The sequence below is a fragment of the Molossus molossus genome, unplaced genomic scaffold (assembly GCF_014108415.1).
Source record: "Molossus molossus isolate mMolMol1 unplaced genomic scaffold, mMolMol1.p scaffold_m16_p_20, whole genome shotgun sequence".
Taxonomy (NCBI): Eukaryota; Metazoa; Chordata; class Mammalia; order Chiroptera; family Molossidae; genus Molossus; species Molossus molossus.
In genome coordinates, this window is record NW_023425356.1 from 9276529 (window position 1) to 9301899 (window position 25371).

The 25371-nt window shown below is 37.8% G+C and overlaps 1 protein-coding gene across 3 annotated transcripts in view; it reads left to right on the forward strand.

Moving 5' to 3' along the window:
* The first annotated feature begins 233 nt into the window (after positions 1-233).
* Positions 234-25371, forward strand: part of GPSM2 (G protein signaling modulator 2) — a 50362-nt gene continuing 25224 nt past the window's right edge. For all 3 annotated transcript variants that reach the window (XM_036271985.1, XM_036271984.1, XM_036271987.1), the window contains exons 1-10: positions 234-333; positions 2590-2894; positions 11719-11940; positions 12316-12451; positions 13061-13203; positions 13741-13864; positions 13972-14087; positions 17373-17528; positions 19075-19183; positions 20012-20141. In XM_036271985.1, coding sequence (XP_036127878.1) covers positions 2839-2894; positions 11719-11940; positions 12316-12451; positions 13061-13203; positions 13741-13864; positions 13972-14087; positions 17373-17528; positions 19075-19183; positions 20012-20141 — 1192 coding nt within the window. In that variant the 5' untranslated portion in view covers positions 234-333; positions 2590-2838. The remainder of the gene's footprint in view (positions 334-2589; positions 2895-11718; positions 11941-12315; positions 12452-13060; positions 13204-13740; positions 13865-13971; positions 14088-17372; positions 17529-19074; positions 19184-20011; positions 20142-25371) is intronic.

The following is a 25371-nucleotide window of genomic DNA, read 5'->3' on the forward strand; positions in this document are numbered from 1 at the left end:
GGGAGGGAGAGAGAGGAAGGGAGAGAGAGAGGAACATCGACGTGAAGGGACACATCGAGTGGCTGCCACCCGCACGACCAACCAGGGCCGGGGACAAACTGCAACCGAAGTACGTGCCCTTAGCGGGAACCGAACCCGGGTCTCTCCGGACCGCAGGCCAACGCTCTAACCGCTGAGCCAAACCGGCCAGGGCTAGTTCCATTTATTAATTTTTTCCTTTTGTTTCTCTCTAGGCATTGTATCAGTGAAAATTCTGCTGCGGATAGAGCATTGTTTTTTAAAACCTGGGAGATGCTATTTAAGGATATATGTGTTCCTTTCAAATTATTAGTTGTAAGTCCTAATAGAGGTTGGAGGTTAAATTTATTTATTAATATTCTTGAAAAAATATAATTTCCATTATATTTCCTGGTCATGTCATTAAATTTTCTTATCCTAATGAACAATTCATAATTTAATATTTGTTGAATATTTTAATAGTGTTAAATTAGTAGCACTAATAGATATATAATAGATATACACTAAAATATAAAGTATGTGTTAAATCTGAAATGGATTTGCTAACTCCATGCAATGTAGAGCATGAATGAACACATTGTTACTAAATTGGTAAGAGAGTTCTTGCAACATGAATCATTGAATCAAGAATTGCTTGTTTGTTCAATGAGTAATTTTAAGATAAGAACTGTTACTTAATTGTTAAGATTGTAATGTAAGAGTGAATTTTTTGAGGATACTCTTCTTCTGAGAATAGTAAAACCATTATTATAAATTGTCCTAGTAAAATGGTGAATAGCATTCTCTGTCTTCTTGTTTTAATTATTTTTAAAATGGTTCTCTATACATTATTTTTTCCTTTAATTTTTATTGTTTTAAAAATTTTATTTAAAATTCCCGTCCCCTTCCTCCTCTTTGGTTACCATCATCTTCTTTTCTATATCTGAGTCTATTTTTGCTATGTTTATTCATTTATTATTTTTTTAAATTATACATATAAGGGAGATCTCATTGTAGTTTTAATTTGCATTTCTCTGATGATTAGTGATGCTGAGCATCTTTTCATCTGTCTTTGCCATCTGTATGCCTTCTTTGGAGAGATGTCTATTCTGGTCCTTTCCCCCTTTTTAAATCAGATTGTTTGTTTGTTTGTTTGGTGTTAAGTTGTATGAGGTTTCATATCTTTTTGGATATTAACTCCTTATTGGACGTATCATTGGCAAATATCTTCTCCCATTCAGTAGCTTGTCTTTTTGTTTTTGTTGATGGTTTTCTTCACTGTGCAAAACTTTTTATTTTGATGTAGTCCCATTTGTTTATCTTTTCTTTGGTTTCCCTTGCCCAAGGAGACATTTCCCCCAAAGTATCACTAAGAGTGATATCACAGTTTACTGCCTATATGTTTTCTTCTAGGAGTTCTGTGGTTTCATGTCTTACATTTAAGTCTGTAATCTGTTTTGAGTTCAGTCTTACATATGGTGTAAGAGAATGATCCAGTTTTATTCTTTTGCATCTATCTGTTCAGTTTCCCCATACCATTTATTGAAAAGACTGTCTCTACTCCATTATATATCCTTGACTCCTTTGTCGTAGATTAATTGACCATATAAGTTTGGGTTTATTTCTGGGCTCTCTATTCTGTTCCATTGATCTATATGTCTGTTTTGATGCCAGTACCACCTTAGAGGGGAAAGAAATATGCTGGATTAGGTTGCTGCACCCAGGAGACTTCAAAGGCAGTGATAATGTTCTTTATATTAGACTGGGTGGTGGTATATAAATGTTTATTGCCTCATTCTACCATACACATATTTCTTAAATGTCTTTGTACCTACTCAGTATTAATAAAAATATTTTAAAGGCCATAATGAGTTCAAATAGAATATACTTTGAGAGCAAATGAATACAATTATAACCTAAATATCAGCACAAATATCTTCTTTGAGGAAATAAATGTACAGAGTTTAGAATCTACTTGTTCAAATAATTATTGAATTTTCATTTTACTTGTTTTTAAAAGCTTGAGGCATCATACTTTTGTTTTTAGAACTATCATACAGCCCTGGCTAGTTTTGTTCAGCGGTTAGAGCGTCGGCCTGCAGTCCCGAGAGACCTGGGTTCGGTTCCCGCTAAGGGCATGTACCTCAGTTGCAGTTTGTCACCGGCCCTGGTTGGTCGTGCGGGTGGCAGCCACTCGATGTGTCCCTTTCACATCAATGTTTTTTTCTCTCTCTCTCTTCCTCTTTCTCCCTCCCACTCTATCTGAACAAAAAATGGAAAAAAATGTCCTCGGGTGAGGATAAAAAAAAAAAGAACTATCATACATATTCTATATTTGTTTATAACAGAACATATCACATGAAATTGTATTTTAATTCAGTTTAAAAATTAAACTTAAGTTCTCAAATAATCTCATATTTACATCCTTATTTAGAAGCTTCATGGTGAGAGCTAAGCTCTTGGCTGTTTTTCTCCTGTGATTGACAGAACAGTCGGTGGAGTTAGTGGTGTGATTGTGTACAGCTTGGAATTACTTTAGGTTATTCTCTGAAAATAGGACTTCAAGCAAAGCATCTTGTATTCCTTTTGCAGAAATGTTGCGGAAGTGCTGCTGAAAGGGCCAGAGATGCAAGGATTTGGGACACATTTTGAACCTTTAAGCTGTCTGACATTGACCTCCTTTTATTATTAATAAAGAAGAAGCAGGAGCTTAGGATGTATTAACACCAGTTCATTTATATACTAACCGGACAGTGTTCTGCAACAATTCTACATTGTAAAGAACTGGATTGGCACAAAATAAAATAATTTCATATTATACTCAGCTTATAATATGACTCGATGGAGGAAAATTTGATAAGCATGAGGGAAGACCATTCTTTTCATGTTCGTTACAGGTAAGACTACTGCTTTCTTTGTGGGTGATTTTTAATCCTTATTTAAATATGTATTTAACTCTGGTCATTTCAGATTTAACTTTGTAAATATTCAAAATATACCAACCATAGTATCTCCTATAAACGAAGTTTTCTTTTGTTGTGGTGGTTGTTAAGTTTTTATATCCTTTCTATAGAGAAATAGTAGAAGAGACCAATTATATACTATAGTTTGTTTATTGTTTTTTTGTGGAAGAGTTTATGAATAGTTTATAGTTTTGTAACTTTCTATAATGCAAATATAAAATTGAAAAATATTTCTAAGTCTTTGGCGGTAAAAGATGGATTTTGTAATGTGGTCAGCTGAATGACCTAATTTTTTTGTTACAATTTTTAAATGGTCTTTCTAAATGAACTTTTTAAAAAATGGGTATTAACATTGGAATGTGTGGATACTTTTCTAAACATGATAAGCTAATAGCCAGTTTAATATTTAGTGATAAAATATTAATGACATTTCTGATACATATGGAAACAAAGCAAGGATATCTGCTTCATTATTATTATTATTATTTAACATTTATTCTGGAAATTCTGGTCGTTGCACTAAACTGCAAAATAAACACAAACAAATATTAGAACAAGACATAATTTTTAGTAAGGCAATTAGATAGTAATAAATTCTTTATCAAAACTGTTACAGGTTAATGTTAAATCAACATCAGAACATATAGCAATGAATATTCAAAATCTCTAATGAATGAAAGTTTTTGCTACCTTAGATGTCTTAACACATATTTAGGAAACAGTGAGATTGTCCTTTGGAGCACATAGTTCATTTTAGGGCATAGTGCCAAGGAAGTTTGTATAGATAAGGTGAGGGCATTTTTATTAAAAATGAAGTTTTGCCCTGGCTGGTTTGGCTCAGCGTTTAGAGCATCAGCCTGCAGACCAAAGAGTCCCGGGTTCAATTCCAGCCAACAGCACATACCTAAGTTGGGTTTGTCCCCGGCCCCAGTTGGGGTTGTGCGGGTGGCAACCAATCGAGGTGTCTCTCTCACATCAGTGTTTCTCTCTCTCTCTCTCTCTCTCTCCCTCTCACTTTGTCTGAAGATAAATGTAAAAATATCCTCAGGTGAGGATTAAAAAAATAATAATAAAGTTTCAAATAAAAGAAAATAGAAGATATTCAACATAATTAAAATTAGCTTTTAATATATGAATTTCACTCATCCTGTCTTTTGGGGCATAGTTCCAGAAGCCTGGGAGTTACATATGCACTTCCCGTCCCACTCTCGGTACCCAGTGCGAAGCCTAGACAGGTTTACCTCCTAAGTGTTGCTCAGATTCATCTACCATCTAGACTCTTAACAGTCAAGAGTCAGCTCAGAGATTATCTCCTTTTGGAAACCACTTTGAAACTCCATAGTTTGTCTGCATGCCCTCTTTGTGCTCCTGTGCGTATCTTAGCACCAACTATATTAAAATTTAATGTATATGTTTATGTAAACAGATATTTGTCTCCTCTTCCTTTGCCACTCCCTTCTTTGATCATTAGCTCCCTTAGGGCAGCCATGATGACTAGCATGTCGTCTAGCTCAGTCCACATTTTTTTTTTATCCTCACATGAGGACATTTTTCCATTTTTTGTTCAGATAGAGTGGAAGGGAAAGAGAGAGAGAGAAACATCAATGTGAAAGGGACACATTGAGTGGCTGCCACCGCATGACCCAACCAGGGCTGGGGACAAAGCGCAACCGAGGTACCTGCCCTTAGCGGGAACCGAACCCAGGTCTCTCGGGACCACAGGCTGACACTCTAAGCGCTGAGCCAGACTGACCAGGGCCACAATTTTTTTTTTTAAATTCATTTTTTCCTTTATTGATTTTAGAGAGAGGGGAAGTGAGAGAGAGAGAGAGATGGAAACATCGATGAGAGAGAACATTGATTGGTTGCCTCCTGCATGCCCCCCACTGGGGATCAGGCCCACAACCTGGGCATGTGTCCTGAACCGGAATCAAACCAGCGACCTCTTGGTGCATGGGTAGATGCTCAACCACTGAGCCACCAGCTGGACTCAGTCCACATTTGATAGAATTATTGAACTTCACTGGACACAATCATGAGATGAACTTAGTAAGATGTTTATCTGTCTTGCTAAATGTTTTCAAGAGTGGTATACTCGCCCTGGCCAGTTTGGCTCAGCGGTTAGAGCGTTGGCCTGTGGTCCAGAGAGACCCGGGTTCAGTTCCTGCTAAGGGCATGTGCTTCGGTTGCAATTTGTCCCCGGCCCTGGTTGGTCGTGCGGGTGGCAGCCACTCGATGTGTCCCTTTCATGTCAATGTTTCTCTCTCTCTCTCTCTTCCTCTCTCTCCCTCCCACTCTATCTGTACAAAAAAATGGAAAAATGTCCTCGGGTGAGGATGAAAAACAAAACAAAAAACAAGAGTGGTATACTCCTCATTCTGTACGAGCAGTAGCTAAGGAGGAGTGGATTGTAGCTCTTCTTGTAGGAAGGTCTTAGATTTGTCCTTTTTCCATGATACAGCATATGTCAAACATGGTTATACACTGGCATAGGACTTCACCAAAAGAAACTTAAAACTCTGTAACTATTTTTAGTAAGAATGTACCAAACAAATCTCTGGTTTAATCAGTGCTCTAAGATCAGCATTCTCTGTGTTGATCAGATTGTTGTATAATGGAAAGTAATAGCTTGTATCCCTTATGTTAGGGGTCATGGCCTCTAGTGCAAGTTATTACTCTACTGTAGTAAACACTTAGCATGTAATGTTTTGTCCATCTGGTTCTTTCATTGTGGAGGTTCTCATCTACCCCTGGAGTTTGTAATTTTGATATGGAATAATTCTTTGGACACTAAGGCACCTCCTGAGAGGTATTAGAATGTTTTATGACATATTTTGCAACATAATTGTGAAGATAGAGGGAAATGGAAGTTGATAGTAAAATGGAATTAGTTCTAAACTTTAATTTTAAGTAATTACTGTTAATTTTTTTTTTAGGTATGATAACTAGTATTGTGATTATATATTTTTGAAAATGACTCCTTTTAGAGATACATACTGACATATTTATAAATGAAATCATGCTTTCTGGAATGTACTTCAAAAGAATCTGGGGTTGGTGAGTGAGGATGGAAGTAGAGATGAAACATTGATAATATATTATATATTGGTAATTGTTGATGTTGGGTATATCAGGTTCATTTTACTAACTTCTCTAGTTTTGTATTTCTTTGAGAAATTTTGTCCATACTTGTTACTATGAATTATAAACATTTCAATACTTTTTAGTATTGTAAAAAATTAGACTATTGCATATAAGTTGTAAATTAATACTGTTTCGGTGTTGAATTCTTCAATTTTGCTAGGTAAATGTAGTTGTTAATAATATTCTTTCTTGCCCTGGCTGGTGTGGGTCAGTTGGTTGGGTGTTGTCCTGTACACCAAAAGGTTGCCAGTTCAATTTCCCATCAGGGACACATGTCCAGGTTGCGGGCTCAATCCCTGGTAGGGGGCTTGCAGGAGGCAACCAATTGATGTTTTGCTCTCACATTGATGTTTCTCTCTCTCCCTCTCCCTTCCTCTCTCATATATATAAAAATATAAATATAAATAAAAAAATAATATTCTTTTCTGAAAATAGTTTGAGATAACATGGAGGAAAGAGCACTGGATTTAGAGACAGACAGGATTTCACTTCTCAGCTTTGCCTCTGTATGATCTGAAGCAGGTCACCTAACCTCTCTGAGCATCAGTTTCCCCTTCTGTAATAATGCCTATCTCAGAAGGTTATTTTGAGAATTGAATTTGATATAATGTGTAGTAAAATCACTTTTAAAACTGTTACCACTCAGAATTTAAATCAAGATAATTTTGCACTGCTCTTCCTTCTACAAAATAAACTAAAATCACTAGGTAAACATGGCAAATTGAATGGATGAAAATTGTGGGGGCCGGGACTAATGGTGGAAAAGGTCAGTGCCCAATAAGAACACGCAGAGGTTGGAGCTAAGATCTGTAGAGATTCGATAGCACAGTGGGAAGGTGCACAGCAGTCTTGTTTTGAATCTTAACTTCTGAATTCCACCATTTGTGAGCCCTTTGAGGGAAGAGTCAGATTTGGATATAAAAGGTATTAAATCATTTAAAATGAAGTATCATCAGTGTTCTAAACCTCTTTTGCTTTCATTGATGTACTGCAAATGCAAGAAACCAAAATTAAGGAGATAAATAAAAAATCTAGTATGGAAGAAAAGTTTAAAATATTAAAATATAAAAATGGAAAGAAATTAAAATAACATGAGTTTGTGCAGAAAGTGAGGAATTATCATGTTCAGTTAGTTAGCAAAACTGAAAACATTCCCATCTGTGATTATTTATAGTTATTAGAAATGCATGTTCTCTGATTATACAACTAGATAGGCCATTAGGAAGAATAAAGGAAACTTTGTATGTGGGATGGATTTTAATGGAGAGATATTTTCCTGGTTTGCCTTCTACTCTGTTTGTCTTTGTTTTCAACCCAACTGGTAAACAAATGAAGTAATTCTATTCTCTCATAGAGACAGAGAGGATATGAAATTACTTTCTCTGTTACTATTTAATGATCTTCTAAAATATTTATAAACCAACCTGCCTTGACTATTTTGCAATTAGATATATTTCTTTGAGGTGTTTGAGATTTTGCCAGAATATTAACTTCTTTCTAATAAAATATACCAGAGCCATAATATGTCTTAGAATTAATCATAAACTCCAGTCTGGGACTTGATTTTGGGCATTAGTAACTGAAATAACTTTTCTAAGGTAGTTTATTCTATAGGACAATCTCACTCCATGGATTTCAAGAACAGCTAGCTGTGTAGCCACTTTGCTATCACTGTTTCTAATGAGAATTATGTGAAATACCTTTTAAAAATTTGTAGTTCATGACAATTCAGACAATAGCCAAATTTTGTTAACTGCATCATCATTTGGATTAACAGTTCCAGTATCATGTTGTATAAGTTTCAGTCCAGAAGGTCAGATACTTGTGAAGACATTTATTTGAGGAAAACACCTCTCTGTTTTATATGGACACAGGCCAACACTGTTGTGAACTGATAATTTTTCCGTGTCTTACCTCTGCAGAGCTGGTTCTGTGTTTTCTCTGATGTCCTGGTCAGCAGCCTTGTCACCCTGAGCTGCTGCTGCTGCTGTGTGAAACTGTCCCTCACACCTGAGAATTCATGGGCTGACATTAGTTTTCCATTGGTTGATGGCAGGGAATTTTTTTGACCAGTACTCTATTGATGGATAGTTAAATTATTTTTTTGCTGCTGTGAACACCCTTTACATATATCTTTTTTTTTTAATACATTTTTTCTTTATTGATTTTTAGAGCAAGAGAGAGAGGAATGGAGAGGGAGAGAGAGAAACATTGATGAGAGAGAACACTGATTGGCCGCCTCCTGCATGCCCCCCACTGGGGATTGGGCCCACAACCTGGACATGTGCCCTGACCAGGAATTGAACTGGTGACCTCTTGGTGCATGGGTAGATGCTCAACCACTGAGCCACACTGGCCAGGCTCTATTCTGTGGCTTTTTGAATTTTTGAATTTTTTCCCTATGATAATTCTTAGAAGTTCTGTGGTTTCAGTATTTAAACAAAGACAACTAGCTAAGGTACCTCATCTAGCAAAAGAACCTTTAATAAAATCACATTTTTACATCTTACTGTTTTTCTGACTCTCACTTCTCTTTACACATAGAATATTATACCAGTAACCTCATACAACCTTCAACAAAAATACTCTAATCTTTTATGAACTCTTTCATTTTCAAAATATAGTTCTAAAGGACAGTTTTTACTTGTGAGAGACAATACAGACTTATTTGAAATGATCTAAATATAACAATTTAAGGTTTAACTAACTTTTTCATGTGCTTTTAGATCATCCCTCCTATATCTAATTGACTTGGTCTGATGTTGAAGGAAAGTGTTAATAGAGGTTTACTTGCATTATTTTGCCTGGATCCATGAATGAGGTTGAAATCACTAGTCTAACTGTGAACAAACAGTAGCCTTTGGCTAAGTCACTTGAATCATAAAAAAATATATATTCCTGGGTGTAAAACTTGAAAAAGACTTGGCAGAGGTGACAACATAAACCTGCTCTTCTGAACCAGAAGTCAGCTTTGAACCTTTGTCATTGGCTCTGTTACTGTTAGTCCAGATTTTCTTTTGGCTTCACCAGATTTATTGTCTACTTTTACAATTTCATTTTAATTCATGGCTCTAAGGAGCCTAAAAGACAGCACCTGAAGAAACATGTTAATTGACCTGCTACTAGAAATACAAAAGTATTATCATATTTGAATGCATTTTGGATGAGTGGATGTTTAATTCACATTTCCTGTTAAGGCAGTGATTTTCAACCCTGGCTTGTACAATGGAATTACCTGGGGACTTAATAAAAATATTACAGTCAGACCTCACACCCAGAAAGTGGGACCCAGCATTGAGGGTTTTAAAAAGCGCTCCACATGAGCTCCACTGTTGTGCAGGCAAAATCAAGGCCCACTGCTCAGTTAGACTTGCTCAAAGCTAATTCTAGTGAGGCATCATTTAGTGCTGCTCAAAAACAGATGAACTACACCAGAGTTTTCCAAAGGGTGATATGTATGCCAGTGATGGTACATAAGGGAATTTTTTTTTTCTTTATTGATATTAGAGAAAGGAAGAGAGAGATAGAAACATCAATGATAAAGAACATTGATTGGCCACCTCCTGCATGCCCCCCACTGGAGGTTTGGCCCACAACCTGGGCTTGTGCCTTGACCAGGAATTGAACCTGCAACCTCTTGGTGCATGGGTTGACACTCAACCAGTGAGCCACACCGGCCAGGCTGCATATTTGTTTTATAATGTGCATGAGAAGAATAAACACAAGTACCACATCAAACTCAGTCTCATAGATCCTGCTTTGGATGAAGCTAGATCATTTTTTTAATGATGTGCCATTTTAAAGGGCATTGGACAAATTACAGAAAGCCATTTAAAGTGAGCGATTAAGGCCCTGGCTGGTTTGGCTCAGCGGTTAGAGCGTCGGTCCACAGTCCAGAGAGACCCCGGTTCGGTTCCCGCTAAGGGCACATACCTCAGTTGCAGTTTGTCCCTGGCCTCGGTTGGGGTTGTGCGGGAGGAAGCCACTCGATGTGTTCCTTTCACGTCAATGTTTCTCTCTCTGCTCTCTCTTCCTCTCTCTCCCTCCCACTCTGTCTGAGCAAAAATGGAAAAATGTCCTCGGGTGAGGATAAAAAATAAATAAATAAAGTGAGCGATTAGGTAAAAAATGGAAAAATGTCCTCGGGTGAGGATAATAAATAAATAAATAAAGTGAGCGATTAGGTAAAAAATGGAAAAATGTCCTTGGGTGAGGATAATAAATAAATAAATAAATAAATAAAGTGAGCGATTAGGTAGTATGTAGACATGGCAGAAATCACAAAAATGTTGAAGCAACTTCAGTGAAGGGCATCTACTAACTTTTAGCATTAGAACCCAGAGTATCAGTCCTTTTTCTCCCTGGATATATTTACAGTAACTTAATTCTTCAGGCTTTTAAAATTCAGTGACAGAGAAACATCTGTAACAAAAATAAATAAATAAATAAATAAAAATAAAATTCAGTGATAGACTGAGAATTAGTATTTCTGCCAATCTTTTTTTTTTTATCCTCACTTGAGGACATATTTCCATTTTTTGTTCAGGTAGAGTGGGAGGGAGAGAGGGGAACAGAGAGAGAGAAACATCGATGTGAAAGGGACACATCGAGTCCTGCCACCCGCACGGCTCAACCAGGGCCGGGAACAAACTGCAACCAAGGTACATGCCCTTAGCGGGAACCGAACCTGGGTCTCTCTGGACCGCAGGCCAACGTTCTAACTGCTGAGCCAAACTGGCCAGGACTATCATTGCTTTCTAACATAAAAGTTTCTTGACACTTAGTTCTCTATGGAAGTGTGCCTTGTAGATCAAGATATTTTGCTCCTCTATTTTTCTAAGGTACAGGTGATTGTGTGGTGGTGGTAATAATAGGAAGGAGTGAGTGAGAGTAGTGAGAGTGTATGAGAAAGAGAGAGATGGGAGGAGGGGTTGATGGACAAGTGAGTAGATTGAGAAGAGTGTAATTCTAGAACTTCACTTTTCTCAGGCACCCCATTCTCCCAAACTCTCAGGAGTCTATAGTCTGTCACAACTCAGAACAGTTTAGGAAACAATTTTAGCTTCTCTCATTGGTCAAGTGGGTCACTGTGTTGGGTGGTGGGGATAAATTAAAATGGGCTCCAGCCTGGCTGGCGTGGCCCAGTGGTTGAGTGAGCATCGACCCAGGCACCAAGAGGTTGCTGGTTCAATTCCTGGTCAGGGCACATGCCCAGGTTGTGGGCCAAATCTCCAGTGAGGGCCATGCAGGAGGCAGCCAATCGATGTCTTTCATCGATGTTTCCATCTCTCCCTCTTTCTCCCTTCCTCTGTTTCTAAAATCAATAAAGAAAAAAAAAAAATTTTTTAAATAACAAAGAAAATGGGTTCCATAGATATTTTGCTATTCTGTATAAGACCTGAGTCTCACAGACATTTGAATAGGCAAATGACCTCTTGCTATAAATAATGGCTTACTGTTTTATCAGTCCTGTGTATGCACTTCAGTTATAGAGACAGCTCTTCTGAGCAACGGTAGCCACAATCCACATTTAAATTATGTTACTGGAAGTGAAAAACCCTGTGGTGCCATTATAATGTAATGTTATAATTGTCTGTCCTATGTAATTTTGTAGAATGGAAGCTTCTTGCCTGGAGCTGGCCTTGGAAGGGGAGCGGCTGTGTAAATCAGGAGACTGCCGTGCTGGGGTGTCCTTCTTTGAAGCTGCAGTTCAAGTTGGAACTGAGGACCTAAAAACACTCAGTGCTATTTACAGCCAGCTGGGCAATGCTTATTTCTATTTGCATGATTATGCCAAAGCATTAGAATACCACCATCACGATTTAACTCTTGCAAGGTAATTACTTGAAGCTTTTTAATGTTCTTTCTCCCTAAATTTTTGTCACTTTCAAAATATTTGTATTCCATTAAAAAAACTAACAATACATTTAGTGAGTTCTAATTAAATAGCATTGAATTTTAAAATGAGTCCTTAAGGTGAATTTCATTAAATGAATGAATAGTAGTGAAATCACCCTGGAGTTTAATTAAGTAAATGAAAATTGATTTAAATTTAAATACAGGAGTGTAAGTTTTAAATTTTTATTCAGAGTAGGTTTCAAGGCTAATGGGTCTTCTTACCTTAAGCATGTTAATTGTCTTCTAGAGAAAATTGTATTCTGGCCACTTTATATTTTAATACAATTAGCTTTCTCCCCCTCCCACCCCCCAGGACTATTGGAGACCAGCTGGGGGAAGCCAAAGCTAGTGGTAATCTGGGAAACACCTTAAAAGTTCTTGGAAATTTTGATGAAGCCGTAGTTTGTTGTCAGCGACACCTAGATATTTCCAGAGAACTTAATGACAAGGTAATAAGGAAACATTTTTTATTTATTGCTTTGTATTTTAATTCTGTTTAATCATTCTGTAGCTTATCTAAAAGTTAATAGCAAAAAAGAAATATTTATAGAAAAGCAGAAGGAAAGAAACACACAAATTTTTAAATAGAGGAGACAAGTAAATAATGAGAGGTCCTTCTTTCATAAGTAACTATTTGTTTGGTTCCGTGTGGATAGCCACTGTAAACCTTTCTTTCTCTTGACTATAGTGCCAAGGATATTACAAATAAATGTATGTGATAGGCATTATAACACTTGACCTCTGGGTTCAAAATGTAAAACTAGCTTTGGCTGGTTTGGCTCAGCGTTTAGAGCATCGGCCCGCAGACCAAAGGGTCACAGGTTCAATTCCTGGTCTAGGGTATGTACCTGGGTTTCACGTTCAATCCTGGCCCAGTTGGGGTTGTGCGGGAGGCAACCAATGATGTTTCTCTCTATATATATCTTTCTGTCTCTCCCTCCCTCACTCCCTCCTTTCCACTTTATCTCTATTGAAAAATCAATGGAAAAATATCCTCGGGTGAGGATTAACAACAACAAAAAAGTAAAAGTAAAAACTCTGCTGCCATCTTCATCTAGGTGGGAGAAGCAAGAGCACTTTACAATCTTGGAAATGTGTATCATGCCAAAGGGAAGAGTTTTGGCTGCCCTGGTCCTCAAGACGCAGGTGACTTTCCGGAAGAAGTGAGAAGCGCTCTGCAGGCAGCTGTGGATTTTTATGAGTGAGTGGTGCTGACACTGGGTGGCCCCCTAAGCCATGGATCTGCTGTACATTCTTTGTTCCATAGGAAGCTTCAATGTTTGGCAAAGGTTTTTGAATTATGGAATAGCAAGTAAAAATAAACCAAATTGGACTAATTAGTGGTAATCCCCTCCCCAGGAAAGCTTCCATGTAAGCTGCAGACTAGTGCCACTTAGTGGCAGAAGCAAGAAGTATCATTGGTTAGTCTAAGTCAACTTGGGTAATTTTAGTCTCTTATCAATAGAATTTCATAGAACTTATTAGTTTAGAGGTTTCAAGATTAACTAAGGCCTTTACCCTGGGCAGAAATCCCCCTGGATGGTTTAGTAAAATGTATCCTGCCAGTTCCTATAATCACTCTCCATCATAGACACATCTTTAAACTGTGGCACGTTAGGGCTGTAAGCTTGTTACATTTTTTTTCTGATAAAAAGACTTAAATGTGTAAATCTAAATAATAAATCCCCCCCGCAAATCCTTTTTTTTTTTTTTTTTACAACTTTTTGTTATCACCTAGGGAAAACCTGTCACTAGTGACTGCTTTGGGTGACAGAGCTGCCCAAGGACGTGCCTTTGGAAATCTTGGAAACACACATTACCTCCTTGGCAACTTCAGGGATGCTGTGATAGCTCATGAGCAGGTACAGTGCAAGGCTCTGGAGCCAGTCCTCTTTCCATCCGTGTTCTGCACAGTAATGAGATTATTCTTTACTTTATAGCTATATCTAATCAAAATTTTCTCTTTCAGCGTCTCCTTATAGCAAAAGAATTTGGGGATAAAGCAGCTGAAAGAAGAGCATACAGCAATCTTGGAAATGCATACATATTTCTTGGTGAATTTGAAATGGCCTCTGAATACTACAAGTTAGTCCAATAATTCTGTAGATAAATGTAAAATGAGTAGTTATGCCTAGCCAGTGTGGCTCAGTGGTTGAGCGTTGACCCCTGTACCAAGAGGCCACCAGTTTGGTTCCCGGTCAGGGCACATGCCCAGGTTGTGGGTCTGATCCCCAGTGAGGGGAATGCAGGAGGGGCAGCCAATTGATGTTCGCTCTCATCGATGTTTCTTTCTCTCTCTAAAATCAATAAAGAAAAAAATATTAAAAATAAAATGAGTAGTTATGCAAACCTATTAAATCACAGGCAGGTTTAAAACCTAATCTTTGCTGCACATTAGCAATAGGACGTTGGGCTTCTAAGCCTAGTTTCCTCATCTGTAATGGAAGATATCAGTACCTTGCTTTTGAGGTTGTTGTGAGAATTGAAGGAAAGACTATATTAAGCACTTACTTAACATAGTACATACACAGTGCTCAGTAAATATTACTGTACCTAATTTTTTTTTTAAATCCTCACCCGAGGATATTTTTCCATTTATCTTCAGATAGAGTGGGAGGGGGAGAGAGAAAGAGAGAGAGAGAAACATCAACGTGAGAGAGACACATCTACGAGTTGCCTCCCGCACAACCTAACCAGGGCTGGGGACTGAACTGCAACTGAGGTACATGCCCTTGACCGGAACAAACCCGTAACTCTCTGGTCCACGGGCTGACCCTCTAATCGCTGAGCCAAACTGGCCAGGGCTGTACCTAAGATTTAATAGCAGCAGTCTGACCCCTTTATACTATTACTTTTTACCTTTAAAAATTAAAAAAATTTTTTTTTTCCTCTATTGATTTTAGAGAGGGGGCGTGAGAGAGAGAGAAACGTTGATGAGAGAGAACATCGATTGGCTGCCTCCTGCATGCTCCCACTGGGGATTTGGCCCACAACCTGGGCATGTGCCCTGACTGGGAATCCAACCGGTGACCTCTTGGTGCATGGGTTGATGCTCAACCACTGAGCTACACCGGCCGGGCTACCTTTAAAACTGTTTTCAGATTAAATTATTAACTTGTTTAGCATGTGTAGTGTGTATATTTATATGCTTTTTTCCACCCAGTTTGCAGAGAGACCAAAAGAAAGCCTAGTAACAAAAATAAGCCTCGTTTCCCCAGTTCCCACTGGGTTTTTCCCACCATCACACCTCTGCCTGCCCACCTTGATCCTCACTCACTAGATTGACCATCCCAGCTCCTTCTGTGGCAGGTCTTTCTAATCTGTCAGAGTTCAGACTGCCTAAGTTGGCCTGCTCTGTGCTTTAGGTTGTTTAGAGTTTTCCCTAGTTAGTGGGGAGTGAAGGCCCATACAGACTTGGGCAGAAGCCAGTTTGAATGAACCAAAGACACAGTGACTGATTTGTTTTTTCATGTTAAAGAATCCAATGTGAGAGAGTTCTAAATATTTTATCATATTTTTATAAAGGTAAATTTGCTTTAGGGCCATCTAAAATCTAGAACGCCATCCCACCTTACTTTAAACATCAATTCATTGGTTAATATTTGTTGGTTGATTAGATATGAAATATCTTCCCAAATAAAAATATCACTATATAAAGAGTATATATTTTGACTTTAAATATACCTTTCTTATAGTTTAAAGCTAAAAGACATAGAAAAGTCTTAATCAATGGTGTATTTATATCAAATAGTGAAAAGTTCTGTAACAAAGTAGATGATTGATTGCCTCCTGCACAACCTTGACTGGGGCTGGGGATCAAACCTGCAACCCAGGTACATGCCCTTGAACAGGAATCTAACCAACGACCCTTCAGTCCAAGGGCCAACGCTCTAACCACTAAGCCAAATCGGCCAAGGCTACACATATTTTTAACTAGTACTTTTGGACCTCTCCTTTTGAAATATTTTCGGGCCTCACAAGAAGACTGTCTCAACATAGATCTATATCCTTCAGGATAGAAAGCAGTAAACTAAACCTACTTTAGTCATTGGATTTGGTGCCAGGAAGATTTCTGGCCATTTACAAATTAACTGTTCTTTCAAAGAACAATGTTGTACCAGGAAGGGTCATGCCACAGGGTCTGAAGGCAACTGCAAAAGTTAACAGAAATGCTGTTGAGGACAGGCAATGTTCGAGGAAGTGCGTAGGTTTCCAAGGTCACAGCTTAGAAGGTGTCATCAGTAAATACATAATTTCAAGTTTGATTGCTTAAAAAAAAAACTAGCCCTGGCCAGTTTGGCTCAGCGATTAGAGTGTTGGCCTGCAGACCAATAAGTGGCAGGTTCAATACCAGTCAAGGGCACATACCTTGGTTGTATTTCATCCCGGCCTTGGTCGGGTTGTGTGGGAGGCAACCAGTCGATGTGTCTCTCTCACATTGAAGTTTCTCTCTCTCTCTCTCCCTCCCACTCTATCTGATGGAAAAATATCCTTGGGTGAGGATTTTAAAAAACAACAAAAAACTATCCCATTATCTTACACTTATTTTTCATATAGTTATAAATGATATATTTATACTATTTGGCAGAAATTATAAGAAAGATTCATAGTAATTGGATACAAAATCATCTATAGGTTTAAGCACTCATCATAATAACAAAACAGTATGTTAACATTTATTAGCATCTACTGTGAGCAAGATGCTATTCTTAGCACTTTGTATATACTAATTTATTTAATCCTCACAAAACCCTATGAGCTATTTCCCCCATTTTACATGGGAGGAAACTTAGCATAAAGAAGTTGATAACTGAGCCCAATCTCCTAGCTAAGTTGGGATTTGAATCCAGAAAATCTAGATCTACAGTCCATACTCTTAACTGCTGTACTAGCTTCTGACGATTCCATATGCATTAGGTAGAAGTTGGTCAATGTTTAAGTGTACTACTTAATATTTTCCATGAGTCAGTGTATGATTGAAAAGAGAGGTTATGTGAACAATGTCTCTTACTTTAAGTTATTACCACTACAACAGGAAACGTTTTCTTAAATGTTAAAAATATTGTGTTAATATTTAGAAGCACTTGATCTCATGTGTCCCTACTCCTTTTCTCTGGAAATTCGTAAGACTCAGATCTATTATAAAAATCTGGATTTGCTAATGGTGTTGTGAAAATTGGACAGGCACATAAAAAAAGAAGCTTTTCGTGTTTCAAAGGCGTCTTTTCATTTTGTCTGGAAGCAATGGGGAAAGTGCAGGGTCTTAGGCTCTAAAACAGATTCACTTTAAAGGCGGGTGGAAGAGTGTTGTTTGATGATTATAACCAAAAATAGAATGATTGTTATGTAAACACTAATTTCTTCTTTTAGAAAGACACTGCTGTTGGCTCGGCAGCTGAAAGACAGAGCTGTGGAAGCACAGTCTTGTTACAGCCTCGGAAACACATACACGCTGCTTCAAGACTATGACAAGGCCATCGACTACCATCTGAAGCACTTAGCAATTGCTCAGGAGCTAAAAGACAGGTGAGTTATACACCTTGTTACTGTAGTTATGGTACAATATATAGGTACATTGTTCAATTCCTAGAATTTTCTTTTTAAGGAATTTCCTGTTTCTTTTTTTTAAAGATTTTTTAATTGATTTACTAGAGAGGGAGAAACATCAATGTGAGAGCGAACATCGATCAGCTGCCTCCTGCATGGCCTATATTGGGGATTGAGCTGGCAACCTGGTCATGTGCCCTGAATGGGAATCGACCTGGTGACCTTTCAGTGCATGGGATGATGCTCAATCACTGAGCCACATTGGCCAGGGAAGAATTTTCTGTTTCAACAACATCCTCTGTATATTCTTGTTTGAAGGGCTAGCATGTGTTAGAGGATTACAGTGGTTCCATATAGCCTTGAACCCAGATCAGTAACTAGATCACAAACCATTGTCCTCCTACTATATCAGTGTGGAACTGGAGTGAACTTAGACATACAGTCTGGTGTGACAGGGACATCTGCTACTCAACTCCAGCTCATTGTTGCCAACAGGAACAAGGGTCCATTATGTCCATTTCTCCACCCCCTTTTTAAAAAATATGTTTTTATTGATTTCAGAGAGGGAGAGGGAGAGATAGAAACATCGATGAGAGAGAAACATCAGTTGGCCGCCTCACACCCCCTACTAGGGATCAAGCCTGCAACATGGACATGTGCCCTGACCAGGAATCGAACCTATGACCTCCTAGTCCATAGGGGACACTCAACCAACTAAGCCACACCAGCTGGGCTTGCCTCCCCTATTTTTAAGAGAAGTTAGAAGTCATGAGTTTTTATATGAAGTCTTCTGATTTTTAATGTTGGTGGCTAATCCTTTTTTTAATGAATGAAAAAACAGCATAGCCCTGGCTGGTTTGGCTCAGCAGTAGAGCGTCAGCTGGTGGACCAGTGAGTCGTGGGTTCAATTCTGGTCACGGGCATGTACCTCGGTTATGGTTTGTCCCTCGCCCAGGTTGGGGTCATGCAGGAGGCGACCAGCTGATGTGTCTCTCACATCGATGTTTCTCTCTCCCTCCCTCTCTCTCCTTACCACTCTATCTGAACAAAAATGGAAAAAATATACTCAGGTGAGGATTAAAAAAATAAAAGAAATAACAGCATATATGTGCAGGCCTTTAATCTGTGTTGTTTACTTTAGGACACTAGATTGACTTTACCTCAGTATGAAGAACTTCTCTGTATACTACCCCAGAGGCAGTAGGTTCTCCTCCTGATGGTGTTTAAACATGGGGTGAATGATTACCATGGGGATGCACAGAAAATGGGGTGGGTGAACTAGACCTGTCCCTGAGACTATTATTTTATAATACAGTGCATGTTTAATAAAGGGTGTTTTAATACCTCTGAGTTTTCAGTATTATCTGGGTATTCTCATATGTCTCTAGTATTATGATAGTATGTTTTTTTTATGTCAAATATCAAGTAAATGCAGAGCATTGTAAGTTTAATTACTGCTGAGTAGCCTGATTCCCCTGCAGACCTCCTTTCAGATAACTGCAAATTTGCTTTGATCATTTTGTAGAATTGGTGAAGGAAGAGCGTGTTGGAGCTTAGGAAACGCCTACACAGCCCTAGGAAATCATGAGCAAGCCATGCATTTTGCTGAAAAGCACTTGGAAATTTCAAGAGAGGTATGAAGCTAGCAAACTGCTGTCTGTGCTGCTATGATTCACAAACCAGCAGATAGTCCTGGTGCTTCCCTGGATTGCTCCTGTATGGCTGAGTGATAGGTGTACTTATATACTGTTCTCTAGGCACCACAACTGCAGAAAGCATTTTGAGATACTGATCAGAGGTATGTTTGCACTGGCCTTGATGTAGGAAGATAAAACTGGGCACCAGGGAATGAGGATCACTGGAATATGCCCTGCCACGCCCCCATTTCTGCATGGACACGCAGCATGTGTGGGAGGAAAGACACAGCTTTTAGAATCAAGGACTGGCTTCTCTTACACTTCTGCCACCTGCTGGCTATTTGAGCTGGGAAACCTTTCTGAGCCTCATTTCTATCATCTGTAAAATGGGACTATCTATCTCACAAGTCATTGTAAGGATTAGAGATTATAATCTATATGCATGCACCTAAGATAATGTCTAGTGCTGGCTTAAAAATAAATGTTAATTATTACTATATAGTATAAAAGTAAAATATTCGAAGGAAATGTAGTTCATATGATGACAAGTTCATGTCTCACAGAAGAACCACACTATTATTTAATATAACAATAGAGATTAAGAGCAGTCTAATATTTAGAGAAAGAAAGAACTGATGGAATATAATTAGCTGTCCTACTGTCATATTTTAGAAACTTCCCTTTGCTTTCTTCTTTAAAAAAAAATATTTCATTCATAGTCTCATAATTCCAATATAACTATTTTCATTCAGTTTTAGGTTCACAACATTTTCAATTAATCTTCACAATTCTTTGTCTTTAAAATATAAATGCTTGTGGTTACAGGTTGGGGACAGAAGCGGTGAGCTGACAGCGCGGCTGAATCTCTCAGATCTCCAGATGGTTCTCGGTCTGAGCTACAGCACAAATAATTCAGTAATGTCTGAAAATGTTGAAATTGATGACAACTTGCACGGTAATAGAACCCAACTTCATCCTTAAGGTTTACATTTAAATTAATCATCATATGTTTACCATATCCAGAGGGAATATATACCATAGGAAGTTCAACATGTTATTAATACACATTAATGAACTTAAAGATTCAGGAGAATTTTTAAAAACCGAAATTTGGTTCATTTTTTTTAATTGGCCATTTTCCTCTTTTAAAATTTTATTTTCCTTTATTGATTTTAGAGAAAGAGGAAGGGAGAAGGAGAGAGAGAAACATCGATGACAGAGAGCATCGATTGGTCACCTCCTGCATGCCCCACATTGGGGATCTGGCCCACATGGGCATGTGCCCTGACTGGGAATTGAACCAGCAACCTCTTGGTTCATGGGTTGATTGATGCTGAACCACTGAGCCATACCGGCTGGGCTGAAATTTGGTTCTTTAGAAAGAGTAACAGATCTACAGCAATATTATTCAAGGGAAAAAAAAGGAGAAAGAAGTGGATATAATATAGATGCAGCCAGAGATGAAAAAGGTAAGAGATTATCCTGAATAATTTTGTAAAAAAAGATACTTGAAAACCTAGCAGAAATGGACAATTTCTAGAAAAATACTTACCAAAAACTAAATCAAGAAAAGTCTACTGGTAGAAATTATGTGAATGACATCACTAATGCCTGAAACCATAAAGAAATGTTCAGTGATTTTTTTTTTTAAATCCTCACTTGAGGATATTTTTTCCATTGATTTTTAGAGACAGTGGAAGGGAGGGGAGGAGGGAGAGAGAGAGAAAGGGAAACATCAGTGTGAGAGACACACATTGATTGGTTGCTTCCCACATACATCCCGACGAGGGCTGGATATTGAACCTGCACCCAGGTACGTGCCCTTGACTCGGAATCAAACCCAAGACCCTCAGTGTGTAGGTTGATGTTCTAACCATTGAGTAACACCAGCCAGGGCTGAAATGATTAGTGATTTTAAAACTTCCCATTAACACAATACAGTCAGCCCTCGTTTATCACGGTTAATTAGTCCAGACTCTACTGCAACAAATGAATTTCCACTTGGCACTGCAACTTTCGTGGCTTCATTCTATTGCGGTTATTTGAAAAAACCGCGATAGAGTGAAGCCACAAGAGTCGCAGGGTGAAGTGGCGAGGGACGACTGTACCTGCAAGATGATTTTACAAGTGAGATCTACCAGACATTCAAGAAAATTGATATCAATCTTCCACAAAATTCTATAAATAACTTGAAAAGTGGGAACACTTTCCCAATCTTTCTAAGAACAGTATAACCTTGATATCCAAACCAGACAAGAACAATACAAGAAAGGTAAATTATAGGCCCATCTTTACTCATGAACATAGATGCAAACATTTTAAACAAGATAGAACAAACCAAATCCAGCAATGTATTTAAAACAAACAGAAATGCAAGTGGATTGAACAATAGGAAATCAATTACTATAATTCACTAATAAACACAGTAAAGGAGAAAATAGCCCAAATATTCAAATACATCATTAATTTTATTAAATGTAGATGTTCCTTCCATTTAAAGGACAGGAGTATCAGATTAGAAAAAGAGTAAAATCAAGCTATTGCAAGAGAAATATCTAAAAGGTAAGAATATCTTAAGCCTTAATGTAAAAGGATAGAAAAAAACACACCATGGAAAACCTCATTAAAAAAAGTTTGTATGGCTATATTAATATCAGATAAAATATACTTAAGACCTTCATTTCACAATGGCTAATGATTCACCAGGAAGATAAAAAAAAAGTCTTAAATTTGCATGTTCCTATTAAGTTGAATAACAAAACTTCAGTGTACATAAAAGGAGAAATGGGAAAATCCAGAATCATAATGGGAAATTTTAACAGATTTCTCTCTCTAATTGCTCAGATCGGAAAACTAAATATTTTATAGGATGTCAGAATCCCCAAACTGATATACATTCAATGCACTGCCCAAGCAGTTGACAAGTTATTTTGGGAAACTTGATGAGGTCATTTTCATTCAGTGTATATAAAAGAGAAAAGGTCTGAGAACTTGAAGCAAAACATTCCTGATGAAAAAACAAGAAATGGGATCATTTATTGAAATTATCTCCAAATACAAAGATTTAAAGCTACAGTAATTAAGATAGTGTGCTGTTGGCATAGAGACAGACCAGTAGATGGGAATATAGAGCCTAAATTTATATTCCTTGCATATATGGAAACTAATATCTCACAAAAATAAATTCTTGCTGGATTAAAGATTTAAATATGGAAGACATTTAAATTTCTTTTTTTTTTTTTTTTTTGTATTCTCACCCGAGGATATTTTTCCATTTTTTGTACAGATAGAGAGGGAGGGAGAGAGAGAGGAAGGAGAGAGAGAGAGAAATATCGATGTGAAAGGGACACATCGAGTGGCTGCCACCCTCACGACCAACCAGGGCCGGGGACAAACTGCAACCAAAGTACGTGCCCTTAGCGGGAACCGAACCTGGGTCTCTCCGGACCGCAGGCCGACGCTCTAACCGCTGAGCCAAACCGGCCAGGGCATATGGAAGACATTTAAAGCAATAATAATAATGCTGGCTAACACTTGCTGAATGCTTACTACTTACCAGTCATTGTACCGACCCCTTTACAGATAGTGATGAATTATCACACAATTGCTATTTACAGAGAAGACTGAATCAGAACGAGTACTTGCGAGAGTGAGTGAGTGGGTGGTTGGCCTCAGTGTCTACGCCCAGTCAGTATGCTGTACTACCTCTGAAAATAAATAGAGTATCTTCATGATTCCAGGGAGGGGAAGGGTGTCTCAAGACAGAAAATAAAACCATTAAGGAAAAGATTGACATTTAAATTAAGAACTTCATTTCATTAAAAGAAACCATAAAGAGATAAAACACAAACTGAGAGGACATTTGCCACACATATGATTAAAAAGGGATTTGTATTCTCAGTGTATAAGAACTATGAATTAGAACCAAAACAAATAAGCAAACTAAAAAATGGACAAAAGTGATAAACAGAAGAAGAAACACAAACAGCCCATTAAGTATTCAAAGATATTTAACGTCATTGAATGAGGGAAAACCACAGTGAAGTAATACTGAAAGCCAGTGTGGTAGAGAGAAAAGTTCTAGTAATACCAGTGTTGAAATGATGTGGGTAATGCACAGTCTTGTGTAATATTGATTGGAATAGAAATTAGTACATTTTATTTATTTATTTTTTATTTATTTTTGTTACAGATGTTTCTTGTTTTTCCCCCATTGACACCCTTCTCCCGTGCCTGCCCTCCCCCATAGCACTGTAGTCTATGTCCATTGGTTATGCAAATATGCATAAGTTCTTTGGTTTATCTCTTCCCTCCTTCCCAAGCCCTCTTCTGAAGTTTGTCAGTCTGAACCCTACTTCTATGTCTCTGGGTCTGTTTTGTTCATCAGCTTATTTTGTTCATTTAATCCACAAATAAGTGAGATCATGTGATACTGTCTTTCTCTGACTGGCTTATTTCGCTTAGTATAATACTCTTCAGGCCCCTCCACGTTATCTCAAAGGATAAGAGATGTTTCTTTCTTACAGATGCATAGTATTTCATTCTGTATGTGTACCACAGCTTTTTTGTCCACTCATCTACTGATGGACACTTGGGCTGTTTCCAGATCTTAGCAATTGTAAATAGTGCTGCTATGAACATAGGGGTGCAGCAATCTATAGATTCAATGCAATCCCCATTAAAATACCAATGACATATTTCCAGAACTAGAACAAACACTGCAGAAGTTTATATGGAACCAAAAAATAACCCCGAATAGCCACAGCAATCTTGAAAAAGAAGAACAAAGTAGGAGGGATCACGATAGTGGATATCAGGTTATACTACAAAGCCATTGTAATCAAAACAGCCTGGTACTGGCACAAGAATAGGCATATAGATCAATGGAACAGAACAGAGAACACAGAAATTGACCCAAGACATTATGCTCAATTAATATTTGACAAAGGTGGCAAGAGCATACAATGGAGTAAAGACAACCTCTTTAATAAATAGCGTTGCGAAAATTGGACAGCTACATGCAAAAACATGAAACTAGACCATCAGCTTGCACCATACACAAGAATAAACTCAAAATGGATAAAAGACTTAAATGTGACTCGTGAATCCATAAAAATCCTAGAAGAAAATGTAGGCAACAAAATTGAAGACATCAGATACAGCAGAATTTTCACTGATACAATGCCTTAAGGCAAGAGAAACAAAGGAAAAAATTAATACATGGGACTACATCAAACTAAAAAGCTTCTGCACAGCAAAAGAAACAAGCATCAAAATGGAAAGGGAACCCACTATGTGGGAGAGCATAATTGCCAACGATATATCAGATAAGGGGTTAATTTCCAAAATATATAAAGTACTCATACAGCTCAACAAAAGGAAGACAATCCAATTGAAAAATGGGCAGAGGATCTAAATAGACATCTCTCCAAACAGGACATGCAAATAGCCAAGAGATATATGAAGAAATGCTCAACATCATTAATCATCAGAGAGATGCAAATTAAAACAACAACGAGGTATCACTTCACACCTGTCAGAATGGCCGCCATCAACAAATCATCAAACAACAAGTGTTGGCAAGGGTGTGGAGAAAGGGGGACTCTGGTGGGAATGCAGACTGGTGCAGCCACTGTGGAAAACAATATGGTGTTTCCTCAAAAAATTAAACATTGAATTGCCATTTGACCCAGTGATCCCACTTCTAGAAATTAGTATATTTTCAAGAATAATTTGGCAACGTTCTGGTAAAGCTGAAGATGTATCAACCTTACGATCCAGCAATTCTGTTCCAGTTACACACCCTGATGTCCAAACTGGGAGAAACACTTGCTCGTGCACACCAAGAGATGTCCAGGAATTTCTGGAGTGGTATTGCTTATAATAAAAAATTGGAAGCAACCTAAATATCTGTCCCAGTAGAAAGGATAAATAAATAATTTCCTAGTCCTAAAAAGGCAATGAAAATTAAACTAAACTGTACATATCAACTAGGATGAGTCTCATAAATATAAGGTTGCTCCAAGGAACCAAGTTAGAGTATATGTACAGTATGAAACCATTTATATAATATATATACTATGCTTTATTGCATAGATATATACTTATGTAATGAAAATATAAAAAATTACAGGAAGGAATAGGGATATTGTAGGGAGTGTTAATGTGTTGGTAATTTACTTTTT